At 32.5% G+C, this 13,482-nt stretch overlaps 2 protein-coding genes across 2 annotated transcripts; one reads left to right on the forward strand and one right to left on the reverse strand.

Moving 5' to 3' along the window:
- Positions 1-328: 328 nt before the first annotated feature.
- On the reverse strand, positions 329-3,883 carry LOC129299074 (uncharacterized). The gene is made up of 4 exons (XM_054937513.1): positions 3,556-3,883; positions 3,366-3,446; positions 1,407-1,530; positions 329-818 (listed from the first exon to the last, which is right to left on the reverse strand). Exons 1-4 carry the CDS (start codon positions 3,846-3,848, stop codon positions 768-770), a joined length of 549 nt encoding a protein of 182 aa, XP_054793488.1. The 5' UTR covers positions 3,849-3,883; the 3' UTR covers positions 329-767.
- Positions 3,884-9,269: 5,386 nt separating this feature from the next.
- LOC129299076 (xyloglucan O-acetyltransferase 1-like) lies at positions 9,270-10,883 on the forward strand. Its single transcript, XM_054937516.1, is given in 3 exon segments — positions 9,270-9,420; positions 9,527-9,912; positions 9,915-10,883. Coding segments are annotated over 3 exon segments (1,260 nt in total). The 3' UTR covers positions 10,638-10,883.
- Positions 10,884-13,482: the final 2,599 nt, after the last annotated feature.

The raw sequence follows: 13,482 nt of genomic DNA on the forward strand, positions 1-13,482 counted from the left end.
TTTGAAAACCAAGAACGATGTTAAAAACATGTTACCTTTTAAAATCTGTAACCATCATATTTTCTTGAATAGTGGAAATTGCTTAATCTATTCGCTAAAATCTAGTTTAGCTTTCCAGGTCTTGAATCAGCAACACTGCTTTTCATCGTTATACAGAGAAAGGGTCTAAATATAAGGGAATCAACATGAACTAGGCATATCTTTTTATAGAATGACACAAATCTTTATCCTGTATCAATCATATTATATTCCCCTGCAAGTTCAACCATTGGTTAGTCCAAGAAGGAGCAGATCATATCACAACATAAAACTATAAGGAAACTAAATCTAAAGCGGTTAATCAACAACCAACTAGTAGCCAACTTCATGAAGAGTACATCTGCTTAGTGCCTAAGGAAGATAACTAAATCTGGAGCTCTCACGAAACTCATTGTAATCCTTTAACCTTCGCCATGATAAACCTGCGAATAACATGACAAAACCCAATCCCTCATCTGGGTTCTTAGCCTCTTTACTTCAAACACATCACAAATTCGACTCTAGCATTTGTTCTTATGAAGAAACTAGAGGAAATACCCCAAATGAACTCCATCAGCAACGTACAGCAACTCGAGAGCTCAAGAAGGCACAATCAAAAGATATCAGTAGTCAGAAGAATGCCTTGGAGAATCCTCTTATTCAGGGCTTCGCTAAAAGCAACACAACCCATCATGTTTCCTCCGATCACGACGAGCTTTCTGACAGGAAAAAGATGCAAATGTTGGACCTTACTGACCACTGGTACTGCGCAGTTGCAACCTCTTCCTCTCAAGCTCAACCTACAGGGTGTAAATACAAAGAATCAACAATAGGCAAGATAAAAGAACTAGAAAGGAATAAACATATAATTGCTTGCTCTAAACTTATGTACCAAGAAGAAGGATGACACCATCTTTCTCCTTACAGTGTAACATATACATTCACCTCACAATAATTATTCAGAAATACATACTAAAACCAAGATTCATGAATTAAATGTTCGACAAAAATTGGCTTAGATTTCCAGAAAAAGATTGTTAGATGCTAGATAGAACAGAAAAGATCATGGTGAGCACAAGTTTCCTTGACTAAAACATATTCTTTTGCTTCTCCTAAATGATTTTTGAAAGTAATAATACATTATAAGGCACAATCCCAAATGCGCATAATGTAGATTAACAAAGACACAATCCCAACTGCGCATAATGTAGATTAACAAACTTATAGTCTACCCAGAGAGAGAGAGAGAGAGAGAGAGAGAGAAGAAAGAAAAGAAAAAGTTTCTATGCCATTACCCCAAAAAAAAATGCTGTCTGAAATGATAAATTAACTTATCAAATCAAATTACAAGCAAACAATGAAGGTCAGGCATTATTTTAGGATCATACCACTTTCTTCACTCGTTCATTTGCAGCAGGAGTACCTCCAATAACAGATTCAGGGAGATACGGGCTGCTGATGCGCACCTCATTCATCACAACTATGACAGTCTTGTCCCAACGGACAGGAAGTCTGATTAAGTGTTTGCATCATCAGTGTAAAAACTTACAGAAGACTGATAAGTAGCTATAAATGATAATCTCACAAATATCTGCAAAAGCTTTCACATTGTCATAAAGAAGATTTCTAAGAAATCTAAATTAGCTGATTGATAGGCTTCACATCCATACATAACAGAGCTTTCAGCCTCATAAAGAAGTTTAGAAGGTCAAAAAAGTCATCTCTGCTTGAAATTTTAGATACTGCCCTTCGCAATTTTAGGTACCACTGTTTGAAATTTTAGGTTCATAAATGATAACCTTACAAAAATGTGGAAAAGCTTTCACAGTCTCATAAAGAATATTTACAAGAAATCTAAGCTATCTGATCAATAGGCTTCACATCGATACATACTGGAGCTTTCAGTCTCATAAAGAAGTTTAGAAGGTCAAAAAAGTCACCTCTGTTTGAAATTTTAGATACTGCCCTTCGCAATTTGAACTAATGATCTACAGAAAGAAATAATTAGAAGTAGGAAAGATGGATTGAGCATCTTGTCAACTAATGTCATTAGTTGATTTGTCTTTGCTTTCTTTCATATTAAAAGTCAAAATAACCTGAAACTCTGACCAAAGAATGATTAGATAACTACAGTTGTTAGGTGAAACAACTTCATATTCATGTGCGTTTGTGTATATGGGCGCACGAAATCAACTTGCAATGTCATTATTCATTAGACATTGAACTGTAACTTTGATGCGACTGCAAGACAAGAAACTTGAGTCATCTCAAGGCTGTTCTACAACGGCATATGACATGATTTAACACTCACAGTTGGAAGAGTAGAAAGGAACCATGGCAAAATATCAAGTCTTTGACTAACTAACAGCACTAAACGTACAGATAGATGTTTCAGATTTAGGAATAACATGAGTGAAGCATCTAAAACATATAGCTATATCAGCAATCTAGCATCTGCAGACAGCAGAAATATACAACACTAGGCATACGCAAAGTAGAATAAGTAGCTTCCCCCCCCCCCTTTCATTTATACAGAAAATATGTCTTCTTTCGTCTGTTTACCGGGCCATCCTGTTAATTTTAACACCCACCCGTCCCAAGGCCAGGAAAGGAAAATGCCTTCTTTCCCTGAGACAAACAAGTCGCGATGCACACCGTTCAAATTTTATAGAGACGAGGGAAACGGTTATATACTTATATTAGCACCTTTTCTTCGGCCAGAATAATAAGTGTAGCTTAAAAAAGTATAGCCACGACTATGCAACACGTTTCTCGATGAAAACAATAAAACGTTGGAAATAATTACATAAGTGGAATTGCCTCCACAACAGGTGCAAACCATACAGTCACCCTAAATAGTGCATGCAAAGACACATCAACTCTCCAGAATATTGACGATCAGCAATAGCAACGAGAAGCATTAAGGCATTCTGAACAGTCGAATTGTATGTTCTCAAGAAATGAATCGAAAAGCAGAGAAATATCAAATCTCCAGAAAAGAGGCATAGCAAAGAAATCACAATCAGACGCATGTATTGGCTTGTTAATGAAACCTGCCACAACTCCATCTGCCCGTTTTGCTAGCTTGTTAAAGTATGACCGCATATTCATGCCAACGTGGTCATGTTTAGACAATGGTACCCGGGGGAGAGAGTTTAGATCTCTTGATTATTTTGAGAGAGTTCATTCATAGAAGAAAATTTAAGCAGTTATAATCACTAGGGATATCTTTGGAGTTTTAGTCAGGGAAAGAAGGGGAATTAAAAGGAATGTACTATAATTCATGATTTTCTATCTTGTATGATTGTAAAACTTAATCAACAACAAACATAAGTATTGAGGCTTACGTTTTGGCCAAGGCATCAAAAATGCTCTGAGCGTCGCTGGTGACACCAACCCCAATTCTCTCAGCATCTGCTTCCGCTTGTCTGAAACAAAAATCATGCCGGAATAAGAATGATTTTCGTAAAAAGATCCCAACAGTGAAGGTGAGTAGAGTTGAATCGGGAATCCAGAAGGCAGAAGAAGAAGAAGAACCTGATGGCGGCTTCTTCCCGGGCTCGAAGAGCGGTGAGGTCAACGAAACAATGGTTGGGATCAAGGGGGTCATCTTCCTGACCCAAAAAGGTGAACTCTTTGATATAATTAGCCTTCAGCATCCTGATATTGCGACGAGGAGCAGCTGGTTTGGAGGGCTCCTGAAGAACGAGGATGTTAGAAAGGCGATCAAATGTGATGACTTGAGCTTCGAATTCATCGCCAAAAGTGGTCTTGATCGACAGCAAGCACCCCACGCCCAAGTCCTCAGGGTTGCTGCCATCCATCGCCATTGCCCTCCGCAGTCGCCGGAAACTGAAAATCTGCGTCGGGGCTGTGCTTTTATTACATTTATTTGTGGAACCGCTGCATCCGGGTCCGGACTTGGGGCTCAGCACAATTCGAGTTAGGATATTGGGCTCTTAGTATGGGCTGATACCAAACTGGTAGATTTGGGTTGAGGTGTCCCTTGGCTTTGGGCATTTGATGAGATGAAAAAGATGACCCAAAAAATAGGCTTTCGAGTAAGAAATTCGACATACATCCTCCCATGGAACATGTCTATCGGTTGTAATGTAGATGGATGTGCTCCATGGTTTTAAAAGCCAAAATGATCATTAAATGGAATGAGTTATTGATTCAAGGATTGATAATCAAACCGTGGTTGAAACCAGACATGATTAATTTAATATATTTTTAATTTAATTTTAAATATCACATATTAAGTATCATTTTATTAAATATTATTCTGGAAGATTAAATTTTTAGGAGGAGACTGATCAAATTTTTATTTTTTAATAAAATATGATTTTATTAGTGTGTGATATTGTCAAGAAAAATACAAAAAATTATTAGCGATTGATATTGATAAATTGATAATAATTCGATATGCTGTTTAACATTTATATTAGTTGTTTAGATGATTCAAACATATTGGGATAATGCTATCTTAAACCTGATGGGTTGAACTCCTCTGCATTTCGCGCGAGAACTTTTCATCTCGTTGCTGCGCCTCTAATCACTTTATTACCAAAGTATTAAGTACAGAAAGAAATCACGATACATTCAGAAGCGTGCATGGCGGTGGGATGGAGGAAATATACTGTTTAAATGACTTAGGAATTTGAAAAGAAAGTGAACCGGCTGGAGGGAAGGCAGGAGAGCAATGCAGCTGCGAAATCATTTGAATTTCAGTTGAATATAAAATAATTAATTATATTATAATGTAATTTATTTAAATATTATATTTTTAAAATTAATTTTAACTGTATAAATTATCATAAAAGATATTATTTTTAAATTTTTTTTACCAGCATGTTACTTTTCAAAATTATTATAAAATTGTATTTAATATTATTAAATTTGTTAAATATTATTTAATGATAAAATTGAATCTATAAGCAACCTTTAAGAGTTTATTTTAAAATTTAATTCTGACTCAATGATTAATTATTAAATTTTTTGACTATTTGATTAATTTTGGTTAAAATCAATTATTTAACCCAATTAATCGATTATATGTTGAATCCAAACACACTGTACAAACTCTTGTTTCTTTCCTCTGTGCAATCCTTTTTTTTTTTTTTTGGGGTTTGTCTTGTTTGCGTTCATTCACTGTCTCTTTCTCCTTTATTAGAGTTATTCATCATTTTTCCAATTCTTCCTCTTTTATTTCCACCTTCGGCAGCCATCTTCTTCGATCACTGTTTCATTTTTCTGGAATTCTTTCCTTTTCTTTTTCTTGAACTGCCCAGACCAGACCAACCAACTGGTCAGTTTTCCAGATTTTTTAACCGATTTACCGGTTCAAACATGCCATGGTTTAGAGGAGTTAATTGGATCGGTGATCGATTTATGATTGGACAGGTGACTCAAACCGGCCGGGCTGGTCCGGTCTGATTCATTTTTAAAAACCTTGAGTGTTTAGATGATTGGCTCTTATCTTTTATATGGTTATATCTTGTGAGCTAGATTACCCAATCATATTTCAACATGTTTAATTTTATTAGTAATCAGTAATAGCTTTCAATGAGACTTTTCTTTTTTTTTTTTGTTTATAAAATTTGATGGTTGTTTCTTGGAATATGTCAAATCTAAATCTAGCAAATGGCAATGAGCTGTGCTTGTCTCCACCGACTTGTAATATAATATTACCTCAGCTTCAGGATTAATTTTTTTATGTTATTCAATACATCATTACTCGTGCTCAGAACTGCTCCCCCCCCCCTTTTTTTTGTTGCTTTCTTGCTTCCTAATAAAACTATCTTGTTCCATGTATCTTATATAAGTAAATGTATGGAATGAAAACATGTAACAAAATTCAAAAATTAATAAACGTCGGTAGTTTATAAATTTTTATTTTAAAAAAGTGTTCGTTTTTCTGTGAAGTGCCTTGGATTCAAAGTGGATACATAGTCCATAATTTCGTAGGCAGTAAATAACATTGGTTTGTTTTTAACCTAATACTAAGTGGTATATGACTTTTTAACATGCATGTGGCGTTCATAGCTCCACGTGACGTGCGTGTCTTCTTCCCATCTTTTTCTTCCTTTTAGGTGGTCTGTCTTCATAAATTATGGTTCAACCACTTATCCATCATTTCACTCTCTCTACATCAATTAAGTTTCAATCTTCCTGCTTGCTCTTCGTTAATTAGGCTCCCTCTTAGTTTTATTATAATTACGTTCAATTATCACATCAGAATTAATAAATAATTAGATAGTTTTTCATACTTTGCACTGGTTATAATTAAATAATTTAAAATAAATATTATCAATATCATTTAATATCGATGCATTTGAGATGATTAAATTTTCAGAAGTTCCTCTATTCAATCATTTTTGTTATTGAATATTTTATTTGTACACATTTTATTTTTATTTTTTGAGTTTATAGTAAAAAACTTGTTTAGAAAATACTTATTCTTAGAGTACTTAGGAAGTATTGGCAAAAAGAAAAAAGAAAAAACTTTAGAATTCTCAATAACCCTTCATTTTTGACTAAATATGAAAATAAATTAAATTTTATTGATCAAGAAAATTAAAAAGACACAAGAAAGTATAGCGAATGAAGAAAGATAGCAGGATGGAGTTTTGCTTAGGATTAGGAAAATTTAAAAATGGGACTGCTCTTAAATTAATGCTCTTATAAAAGTAGATCGTAAAAAAATAAATTAAATCTTATTAATAAATTAAGAGAAATTTCACACTACCCAAAACAATTGAACCATTACAAAACCCTTCTAATGAGAGTTTTCAACTAAAATCTAGTAACTAATAAAAGTTAATTTTTTTTGGACGAATCATATTAAAGCTACAAGATTTATATATATATATATTGATGAAATCTAACTTAAAATCTATTAATTAATGAGAGTTATTTTTTTTATTTGTATATATATTGATGATGATGTGTCACTTTGTCTCTATTAAAGAATGAAAAAAATACAACATCAGCAGAGCCACATATATTTTTTTCAACTTATTTTTTAAATGTAAAATTAATTGGTAGCCCTTGACATGATTTATATTACGGATTAATTATTTTTTTCTAGCACCCTATAATAAGGTTGAAAGGGAGTACTTACTTAACTCGTAATTTTCACATGACACGGATTTTAAAGTATAATTAATATTTGTTTTAAAAAATATCTTAATACTCGTTTCTAAAAATAATAATATGGCATTATCCTTGGGTAAAAATTAAAAAAAAGTTTTACATAGCAATGCATAGATTTTATTTTCCATAATTTCTTGATTTGTGTATTTTTTTAATATTAAATTTCATGTTTAGTGGCATGGAAGTATGTATTAATTAATTAAAAATAACAAATGAAGATAAATCACTATAATTATAGATTTTTTTTTTTGACATCACCGTCAACTTCAACGATATCGAAAGTGACTGCGAGTCCACAATCCGCTACAGTGGTCATTTTCGTAAATTTTGTTAGATTTGTAATATATGATATGTAAGTCGAGTGAATCTCAGTTTAAAATGAATCCAACTTTATTAAACGAAAGACTAACAATATTCCAGCTTTTTCAATCAGTTGATAAGCTTTTAGTTCAGGATTGGATTCACTAACCTCTCAACTCCCACAGAAATGTGTTTTACTTTTTTAGTCTGGCCGTGCACTCGGATCGTTACACTGTCCTACATTCTCTATTAATTTAATTACATCAATAAATTAATTTTTCCCTTCAAAAAATAAAGCATGATAATTAGATCAATAAATTTTTTCTTTCTAAAAGACGCCTGTTGTTAGGGGTGAGCAAAACCGAATCGAAACCGAAAATCGAACCGAATCGAATCGAATTTGTCTATTTGATTCGGTCTATTTGATTTTTCGGTTCGATTCGGTTTTTTTTTATTTTAAATATTTCGGTTGATCGGTTCGATTCGGTTAGTAAATTTAAAATCGAATAGACCGAATCGACCGAATTATATATAATTTATTAATTTATAAATTATATTTAATTTATAAATTATTTTATTTTTATTTTTATTTTTTATTTTAATAAAGAATAAAAAATAATAACATCACTTGAAACACCATTTCAATCAGTCACTCTCATCAGTAGGTATTGTGACTGAATTATGAGGCTATTATTTAATCATCGATGTTTATTTATGGTTGTTTATTTGATTATTCATGTCTTTATAATATTTGGGCTTTATGTCATATGAGTAGAATTAGAATGGGCTCATATTGAAAAAACGAAAAGAAAAAAAGGCCCAATTTTATAGTGTTGTTTGTTTTAATATTTAAAAATTAGGCCCAAACCGAAAAACCGAATTAACCGACCGAACCGAATTATCAAATTTCGGTTCGGTCCTTGTTCGGTTCGATTGGCTTGTTCGGTTCGATTCGGTTTTCATTTTCAGTGTTATTCGATCGATCGGTTCTGCATATTTTGAGACCGAACCGAACCGAACCGACCGATGCTCACCCCTACCTGTTGTCTCTGTGGACGATGGCGCCACTGAGCGGCGGCCTGTTCCCCTCCCTTATGAATGGACCATTTTGCCCTTGCAAATGCCACAACAATCTTTATCGTTCCTAAAGTTTCAATTGATAAATGAATTTATTAATTAGAAATAATAATCATAATCATACTTCTCAAAATAATTAAGTGTAACATATCAATTTGATACGCCAATGTTCTTCTGTTTTGAAACTAAAATCAACATATGTTTCCTCGACGAGAGTCCAATAAAATAACCTAATTTCATGCTTAGTGTTTAACCATGTCGCAATTTTAATAGGAAGATACTTCTCAGGAATAAAAAAATCCAAATGAAAAATGAACATATTTTAAATATCAAAATCAATTCTGAGAAAGAAAATAAGATATAAATAAGACTTTTACATCCTCCAGTGCTCCCGGGGGACACGCCTGTGTGCTGTGATTAGCTGTGTGAGAGAGAGAGAGTGCACGATGCTTATGTGATTAAAAAAAAAAAAGAAAGAAAGGCACTACACAGTCGACACGCGCTGTTAAATTAGATGAAAACATCATGGGATTGCTCTAGTGGGATTTCATTCACCACAACGACAGAGTAGAGAGTAGATAGATAGACCAGATACCCATTAGAAAGTTGAAAAACTTGGACAAGAACAGGGAAAGGAAAGCAACGAGCCTCGCCTTCCGATATGGTTTCTCTCAACTCAATCAAAGATCAAACCCTCTTGCTCACCAAGAAATTCTCCCATGGACTCTCTACATTCTTCTTCCCATCGCTCTCTTTCGCTTATTCTTTTCCCCTCTTCCTTTTCTTCCTTCTCCAGACGCCGACCTCCCTCACTCCACCTCATCACCATCCCCTCTCTCTCTTCCCCTTCTCCTCCATCTTCTTCTGCAGGTACACCTATTTTATCATTCTAGGTTCCTTTTCCCTTTTTCTGTCTGTCTCAGATTCTAATCACAAAATGGTTTTTTTTCTATTTTGGGACGAAATTTCATTGCAGGAGAGTCTCTGATTTCTTCATGTGACTACTTTAATGGCAAGTGGGTTCGTGACAGAAGAGGTCCTTTGTATAATGGCACGACTTGTGGTACAATCAAAGAAGGCCAGAACTGCATCGCCCATGGAAGACCAGATTTGGGTTATCTTTACTGGAGATGGAAGCCAACACAGTGCAATCTCCCCAGGTTTGAGCCTCTTGCTTTTCTGCAACTTCTCAAGAACAAGCACTTAGCTTTTGTCGGAGATTCCATGGCCAGAAATCAACTAGAGTCCCTTCTCTGCCTTCTTGCCACTGCTTCAACCCCTAACCTTGTATACAGAAACGGCGAGGACAACAAATTTCGCAGGTGGCTCTTTTCTTCTCACAACGTAAGTCTCTCGGTTTATTATGGTCTCCATTTCTTGTGAAAGGTATTGAAAAATCAAGCAGGGGTCCGAATCATAACAAGCTGTATCTGGATATTGTTGATGAGAGATGGGCAGGTGAAATGGGTCAAATGGACATGATTGTGCTGTCTATAGGGCACTGGTTCTTGCATCCTGCGGTTTATTACGAGGCTGATTCAGTCTTAGGTTGCCATTATTGTCCTGGTCTGAACCACACAGAGATAGGGTTCTTTGATGTGTTGAGGAAGGCCTTAAGAACTGCCCTTAATAGCATCATTGAGAAGAAATCAGCAAAAGGGGAAGCAATTGATGTTACAGTGACAACATTTTCACCTGCGCATTTTGAAGGGGAGTGGGATAAAGCAGGTGCTTGTCCAAAGACCAAGCCTTACAGAAAGGGAGAGAAGGAGCTAGAAGGAATGGATAGTGATATGAGAAAGATTGAGATGGAAGAAGTAGGAGCTGCAAAAGAAAAAGCTTTGAATAAGTATAAAGGGTTTAGATTAGAAGCATTAGATGTGACAAAATTAGCATTGATGAGACCAGATGGGCATCCAGGTCCTTATATGCATGCATTTCCGTTTGCCAATGGAGTTCAAGAGCGTGTTCAAAATGATTGTGTTCATTGGTGCTTGCCAGGTCCTATAGACACATGGAATGAGATTTTTCTGGAAATGGTGAAGAAATGGAGGAATGAGAATAGCACAGAAATGGATGAAGAATGAAATGAGGCATCCTATTTCTCTCAGATCTTGTTTGGCACTCTGGTTCTGTGATTATTTACGAATGTTTCCTCCATGTGGGGGAGAGGCAATTCTTGTCTTGGAAGAAGATTGATTATTGTTTTATTGATTCTGCTTGGGCTCTCCTCTGTATAATGGAAAGGAAGAGGATTTGGAAACACATGTATCCTTTTTTTATTTTTTATTTTAACGAGGGAAATTGGAAATGGAAAGGCATATTATGAATACTATACCAAGAGACAGTGATAGTATATTTGGAATTTATTATGTGGATGGTTGGCTAGTCTAGAAGGGTAAAAAAATGGATTTGGATTCACTGACTAGTTAATACAGGTATTGAATACATATAGTATTTAAACCGTTGAAATCCATATCAACGATTCTAAATTTATATCCCATTTAAAATTAATAAATGAGTTATTTTATTTGAACAGTTGATCTGAATTTTAATGGTTCAGATATTACAGGTATTCAGTGCTTGCATTAAGTACACTCATCGAATCTAAATCCGTATAAAAATGCTTTAAATTAGATTGTGAAGCTGTAAGGGTGTGCAAAATGCTTGGCCAATCTTTCTCTGCCTTGCTTCATTGGATAGTCATCAATGTTGTGTGCTGTTTTACTCATTTCACAGGAGCATTGCTCATGGCATAGTTCAAGGAATCTGTATAAAAAATCTATTTTGCACATAATAACTGGGAAGTGGCATGATGGTAAAATTCAATTTCCCAGAAATGAGAATGGATTCCATCGTGTAGTTGGCGCGGGAATGTGATTCCACTGAGTTGATGGAAAAGTGATTCTCCTTTCTATCTCTTGCTCTCAGTTCCAGAATTATGGGGAGACGGATTGAAGGAAAAGCAATATTTATACTTTGTGCTTCCTCCCTTGATTATATCACAATTTTCAGCTTTTCTTACCGCTAAATATAAACTCTAATACATATTTAGTGTAATCAATTTATATTTTTTAAAATATCCTTTGTAAAAAGTGCAAGTTTCTTGTCTCACTTTTGATATTTAAAAATGTACTGTAAGAATGACAAGGAAAGAAAAGTTACTCTTCTATTTAAAAACATAAAATATTTTTAATTAAATTTTATTTTTTAATAAAATAATTTTTTATCTTTAAATTAATATTATTTTTTTATATTATTCTTATTCAATAAAGTGTTTTACTTTAAAATAAATATAAATTAATTTATTCATTAAGTGTACATTAAAAAAAAAGTAATGATTATATTTTAAAATATTAAAATTATCTTATATTTTTAAACATTTAATTTAATCTTTTAAAAAATGTCTTATCTTATTAAGTGAAGGGAGTAATTTTTACATATCACGTTGAAGTTAATATTTCTTGATTGTATGTGTGTCTTTGTTTTTGCTTTTTTTTTTTTTTTTCCTGCAGAGTCTTGAAGGAAAGGAAGTGCAAGAAAACTTTCTTAATTTTAAAAATAATATTTGTCCTTACATGCTGATATAAGATTTTAAACACATTTAATTACACACACACAAAGCGTGAATTTTTTAATGCCTATAACAATAATATCACGCGAATTTGGATTCTTTTAATGAGAAATTCCTTTGAGTTGGCTTAATTTTAATCAAATTACCCTAACGTTTTATATTGATAAACACACATATAAATTTTTTTTTGGTAAAAATATACTTTTAGTTCTTCAATTTTATATAAAGTTTTAATTTAATTCTTTAATTTTGTAAAATATATTTTTAATCTTTTAATACCAACATCGTTAGTTTTAAATAATTTTTTTATGTCAATCGTTATTATTTTAAAATAATTAAATTTAATATGTCAATGTTGGATAATATTTTGTAAATATTTAAAAGTTTAATGTAAAAATTTGTTGGGAATAAAACTCACAAGGTTAAGGTTAAAAGACTAAAAACACTTTATAAAATTAAGGGATTAAGAAAAATATTATGTAAAATTAAGGATTAACTATATACTTTAGCAAAAAAAATTTAAATAAATCCAGTGCACTACATCACTTATAATCTATCTGATAAAAATATGATATTTAAATGATATTAAATATAAATTAATTCTAATATTAATGATAATAGAGTGAGAAAAAGTAAGAAATTAAATGGGCATTTTATTTTAAAAATAAAATTACTAAAATAGTGATACATAAAATTTTATCCGAATAAATTAATATAATTTTATTAGATGAATCATGAATGGCATAATGTACTATATCTATCTAAGATTTTTTCATAAAAAAACTGATTTCAATAATTTAGTAGCATTAAATCCAGGCTATTTAGTTAAAGTTTTTTGGAATATGACGTTAAAACATTATAAAAGGGGAAAAAAATAGAAGAAGATACAAATTAAACATCAAGATTACTAATTTTAGAAATCGAATTTTGGAGGGAAAAAAAGAGCCCTTTTAAAGTGAAAATGCTATAATATATATGCATTTTAATATAAATTAAACATATTTACACTTCATTAAATTCAATACAAATTTTTTTATGCGTCTCCAAATATGAAAATTTACATTTGACTTCTTTAAATTAAATTAAAATATTTATATTTTTTATATTTTTAAAATAAAATAATAAATATAATTTGAAACCATATTTATTCTGAATTATACTTGTTTTTAAAAAATGTAATAAAAACAGAATATAATCAATTCTAAATTATATAATTAAATATAAATAACTTAACAGTATCAATATCAATCATCAATGAATATATCAATCCATACATGCATATATCAAGTTCATAATAAATCATAAATCATAATACTCCCTTCGTCCCAAATTGAAGTTTTTTTATCCCAAAATATAAA

This window comes from Prosopis cineraria, unplaced genomic scaffold (genome assembly GCF_029017545.1).
Source record: "Prosopis cineraria cultivar Desert tree isolate PC_DT_omini unplaced genomic scaffold, ASM2901754v1 PC1026, whole genome shotgun sequence".
NCBI classification, from domain to species: domain Eukaryota; kingdom Viridiplantae; phylum Streptophyta; class Magnoliopsida; order Fabales; family Fabaceae; genus Prosopis; species Prosopis cineraria.